The sequence below is a fragment of the Salminus brasiliensis genome, chromosome 6 (assembly GCF_030463535.1).
Source record: "Salminus brasiliensis chromosome 6, fSalBra1.hap2, whole genome shotgun sequence".
Lineage (NCBI taxonomy): Eukaryota > Metazoa > Chordata > Actinopteri > Characiformes > Bryconidae > Salminus > Salminus brasiliensis.
The window spans coordinates 2,571,989-2,577,192 of record NC_132883.1 but is presented as its reverse complement, the minus strand read 5'-3'; the positions used below and the strand labels follow the sequence as shown (position 1 = coordinate 2,577,192).

The window sequence follows — 5,204 nt, the reverse complement described above, 5'->3', positions numbered from 1 at the left end:
CGTGACTTCACTGAGTGACTCCACTGCCGTTTCAGCCACAGGGAGGATCTACACCCCCAGAGACTGGAGGGCTGGACCACATCTAACTCCTCCCACCTCAAGTTTCTATTGGTCTGAAACCCTGTGCTATCAAATAGCTGTGTATAATAGTCAAATCAGCTGAATTTAAAAGATAAGGCTGGGAATTACTTTTAGATAATAATAATAATAATAATAATAATAATAATAATAATAATAAGACCTCTTTACCTAATACTATTTATTGTGTTACTGTGATGATAAATCAACATCAGACTGGAACATTGATTTAATGAAGTTACACATTTTTATGTTATATAGAGTTAATTACAGGTAGACACTCTCACTGACCACTGACTTTATGTTTATTAAGGTTTATTCTAATGTTATATAGAGTTAATTACAGGTAGACACTCTCACTGACCACTGACTTTATGTTTATTAAGGTTTATTCTAATGTTATATAGAGTTAATTACAGGTAGACACTCTCACTGACCACTGACTTTATGTTTATCTGGGTTTATTCTAATGTTATATAGAGTTAATTCCAGGTAGACACTCTCACTGACCACTGACTTTATGTTTATCTGGGTTTATTCTAATGTTATATAGAGTTAATTACAGGTAGACACTCCCACTGACCACTGACTTTATGTTTATTTGGGTTTATTCTGATTTCATATAGAGTTAATTACAAGTAGACACTCTCACTGACCACTGACTTTATGTTTATTTGGGTTTATTCTAATGCTATATAGAGTTAATTACAGCTAGACACTCTCACTGACCACTGACTTTATGTTTATTTGGGTTAATTCTGATGTTATATAGAGTTAATTACAGGTACACACTCTCACTGACCACTGACTTTATGTTGATTTGGGTTTATTCTAATGTTATATAGAATTACAGGTAGACACTCTCACTGACCACTGGCTTTGTTTATATGAGTTTATTTTAATTTTATATTGAGTTAATTACAGGTAGACACTCCCACTGACCACTGACTTTATGTTTATTTGGGTTTATTCTAATGTTATATAGAGTTAATTACAGGTAGACACTCTCACTGACCAATGACTTTATGTTGATTTGAGTTTATTCTAATGTTATATAGAATTACAGGTAGACACTCTCAGTGACCACTGACTTTATGTTTATTAAGGTTTATTCTAATGTTATATAGAGTTAATTACAGGTAGACACTCTCAGTGACCACTGACATTATGTTTATTTGGGTTTATTCTAATGTTATATAGAGTTAATTACAGGTAGACACTCCCACTGACCACTGACTTTATGTTTATTTATTGTTTACTGAGTTTTTACAGAGTTTTAGACACTCTATTATATACATAAATACTGCATTTCCCCACACAATTATTCCCAAAGTAAGTAAAGAGTTGTAAAAGTTGCTCTGGTCATAATTTATAACCTTTAGTATGAACGTCACTTTGCTACACGGTTGGGGTGCGCCTATTCTTTCCCTCACAATGAGAAAATTACAGGTGACACATATTCATTAACCCGCCGCCTTTACTTTTTTATTCACCGCTTAGTTCAAATGAAGTCTGCAATTGAGCTGACCAGTCTCCGGGACGCAGGAGTCCTTCTGTCCTGCAGAGCTTTTTAAAACCAGGTGGATGATCTTTAGTCTCATTGTCAGCTGTTAGCCTAGCTCTGCTTTTCTTACATGCGAGTGCCGTCGTGTCTGAACACAGCACAATAAGACCTCTCAACAAGCTTACGCCTCTATAATCATAGTCCACACATCTCTGACAACTGCCTCTGTTCAGCCCTCATTGTCTCTTTCCCCTGGTTTTCGCCAGCAAGGGTCTGCAATATTGAGAGTTCATTTGTTCCCACCTCTTCAACTCTGCAAAGCCACCAGTGGTTCCTGGCTGTTTGTCCTCACTGTTGTAATTTAGGAGCAAAAGGGGTTAATAGCACAGCTGGATGCAGATTGTGACTTTTGTTAAACTCCCCAGTCGGTACAGCCCATACGCCATCAGTCCCCAGTCCTTGATTTTGGAGCAGCATTGCTGTTGGATGTACTGGATGGAGCTCCACCACCATCCATCATTCCAGAGAACACAGCTCTTCCACTGCTCCACAGCTCAACGCTGGGGGGCTTTACACCCCTCTAGCCCCCTTAAGCAGCATGGTGCCAATAGGTTCACATGTAATTATCTGCTCCAGAGAGTTTTGGCAGTACTTCTCTACCCCTGTAGATTTGCACATCTGTGTCAACAATGGGTGCAACTTAAAGGAGCCGAATGCATTCAATAGAAGGGGTGTCTACATACTTTTGGACATATAGTGTCATATATCTGTTGTGCACTCAGAACCTCAGATATCCATATTTTCTGACATTTGCATAATGACAAAATGGCATAAGGCTCTCAGTATCATAATGTAAACAGCTCAGCAGGTCCATTAGACACTACTTAACCATCTATTGGTGGGTTATAAGCGTCCATAGCTGGTTAGCCTTGTTACTCCTACATTAGCGTCTGATGGCACTCCTCTAGAGCTCTACAGCTGTAGTTTGTGGGCACTCCAGTGGTCCGGATGCACAATGAAGGTGTTTGGTGAGTGTAGATGGGTCGGGTTCTGGTTGTTGGGGCAGTGGAGGCCGGGGCAGCTCAGAGGATGGGCAGCCTGCAGAGACAAAGGCAAGTTCTAGAAGTTACTTTGGGTTTTTAGCAGCTATTTCTGCCCTCAGAAGCTGTTTATGGGAAGATGATTGCACTGCAGTCATTACGTCAGCTGCATTAGTGCTTACCTTATCAGTAGCTCTGCACTGGGGAGAGATGGGTGTCTGCGTGGGGCTCAGTCAGGATGTATATGTGGAAGTGTAGACCGGCCACAGTTGCTGCTCCAGAGCCGGATACAGGTTTGGACAAACATGCTTCTTATGCCTTGCTCTGCAGTTCTGGAACCAGACCTGCGTGACAAACAACATGGGTTAAAGGGACAGGATGCATGATGAGCCTTGGGCACCCATGACCCTGACCCGGGTCACCGGTTGTCCTTTTAATGCAGCACTTTTGGTAGACGCTGATCATTGTATACTTGGCGGTTTTAATGTTATGGCTGATTGGTGTAAACACACATGGTTTATCTTAACCTTTATTATAAACCTAATCTTAATCCTAAATCTAAACCTAATCTTAACTTTAATTCTAAACCTAATCCTAATCCTTATTCTAAACCTAATCTTAACCTTTATTCTAAACCTAATCTTAACTTTACTTCTAAACATAATCTTAATCTTTATTCTAAACCTAATCTTAATCTTTATTCTAAACCTAATCCTAATCCTTATTCTAAACCTAATCTTAATATTTATTCTAAATCTAATCTAACTCTTTATTCTAAACCTAATCTTAACCTTTATTCTAAATCTAATCTAACTCTTTATTCTAAACCTAATCTTAACCTTTATTCTAAACCTAATCTTAACTTTACTTCTAAACATAATCTTAATCTTTATTCTAAACCTAATCTTAATCTTTATTCTAAACCTAATCCTAATCCTTATTCTAAACCTAATCTTAATATTTATTCTAAATCTAATCTAACTCTTTATTCTAAAACTAATCTTAACCTTTATTCTAAATCTAATCTAACTCTTTATTCTAAACCTAATCTTAACTTTTATTCTAAACCTAATCTTAATTTTTATTCTAAACCTAATCTTAACCTTCATTCTAAACCTAATCTTAATTTTTATTCAAAATCTAATCTTAACCTTTATTCTAAACTTAATCTTAATTTTTATTCTAAACCTAATCTTAACCCTCATTCTAAACCTAATCCTGACCTTTATTCTAAACCTAATCTTAACCTTTATTCTAAACTTAATCTTAACCCTCATTCTAGACCTAATCTTAAGCTTAGCTTTCTATTAAAACAGACACTCAGACTGATTTGTGACGCATTACTGTGTGTACTGCAGAAATGTAGACTAACCTGGATGACCCTCCGGCTCAGTCCAGTTTGCTCTGACAGTGTCTGCAGGACCTGGGCATCTGGACTGCAGTCCTGCACGAACTGGGCCTGCATCACCTGGAGGACACCCAGTCAGGACTCAAATACGAGTGAACCAGTTCCAATATCAGAAATAGTACAGCATAGTCAGCATAGTCAGACCGGAATCGAACCCCTGTCTCCTAAATGACGTGATCGCTCACTAACAGGTGTTATCAGTTGTGTCGCACTAACCACTATCCTAATCCTAACCTTTATTCTAAACCTAATCTTAACCTTTATTCTAAATCTAATCTAAACCCTTATTCTAAATCTAATCTAAACCCTTATTCTAAACCTAATCTAAACCCTTATCCTAAATCTAATCTTAACCCTTTATTCTAAATCTAATCTTAACCTTTATTCTAAATCTAATCTTAACCCTTTATTCTAAACCTAATCTTAACCCTTTATTCTAAACCTAATCTTAACCTTTATCCTAAATCTAATCTAAACCCTTATTCTAAATCTAATCTTAACCCTTTATTTTAAACCTAATCTTAACCCTTTATTCTAAACCTAATCTTAACCTTTATCCTAAATCTAATCTAAACCCTTATTCTAAATCTAATCTTAACCCTTTATTCTAAACCTAATCTTAACCCTTTATTCTAAACCTAATCTTAACCTTTATCCTAAATCTAATCTAAACCCTTATTCTAAACCTAATCTTAACCCTTTATTTTAAACCTAATCTAAACCCTTATTCTAAACCTAATCTTAACCCTTTATTTTAAACCTAATCTAAACCCTTATTCTAAACCTAATCTTAACCTTTATTCTAAATCTAATCTAAACCCTTATTCTAAACCTAATCTTAACCCTTTATTTTAAACCTAATATTAACCTTTAGTCTCATCCTTATTCTAAACATAATCCTAACCTTTATTCTAAATCTAATCTTAACCTTTATTTTAAACCTAATCTTAACCTTTATTCTAAACCTAATCTTAACCTTTATTTTAAACCTAATCTTAACCTTTATTCTAAACCTAATCTTAACCTTTATTCTCATCCTTATTCTAAACCTAATCCTAACCTTTATTTTAAACCTAATCTTAACCTTCATTCTAAACCTAATCTTTACTTTTATTCTAAACATAATCTTACCCCTTTTTTATAAAAACACCCTTAATCTTTATTGTAAACCTAA

At 35.7% G+C, this 5,204-nt stretch overlaps 1 protein-coding gene across 1 annotated transcript in view; it reads right to left on the bottom strand.

Annotated features, from left to right (window-relative positions):
• Nucleotides 1-2,121: 2,121 nt before the first annotated feature.
• LOC140557148 (LIM/homeobox protein Lhx8) overlaps nucleotides 2,122-5,204 on the bottom strand; it is a 7,659-nt gene continuing 4,576 nt past the window's right edge. Inside the window, exons 6-8 of the mRNA XM_072681313.1 lie at nucleotides 3,995-4,090; nucleotides 2,805-2,966; nucleotides 2,122-2,680 (exon numbers count right to left, since the gene is read on the bottom strand). Of these exons, the coding sequence (XP_072537414.1) occupies nucleotides 2,856-2,966; nucleotides 3,995-4,090 (207 nt within the window). The 3' untranslated portion in view covers nucleotides 2,122-2,680; nucleotides 2,805-2,855. The remainder of the gene's footprint in view (nucleotides 2,681-2,804; nucleotides 2,967-3,994; nucleotides 4,091-5,204) is intronic.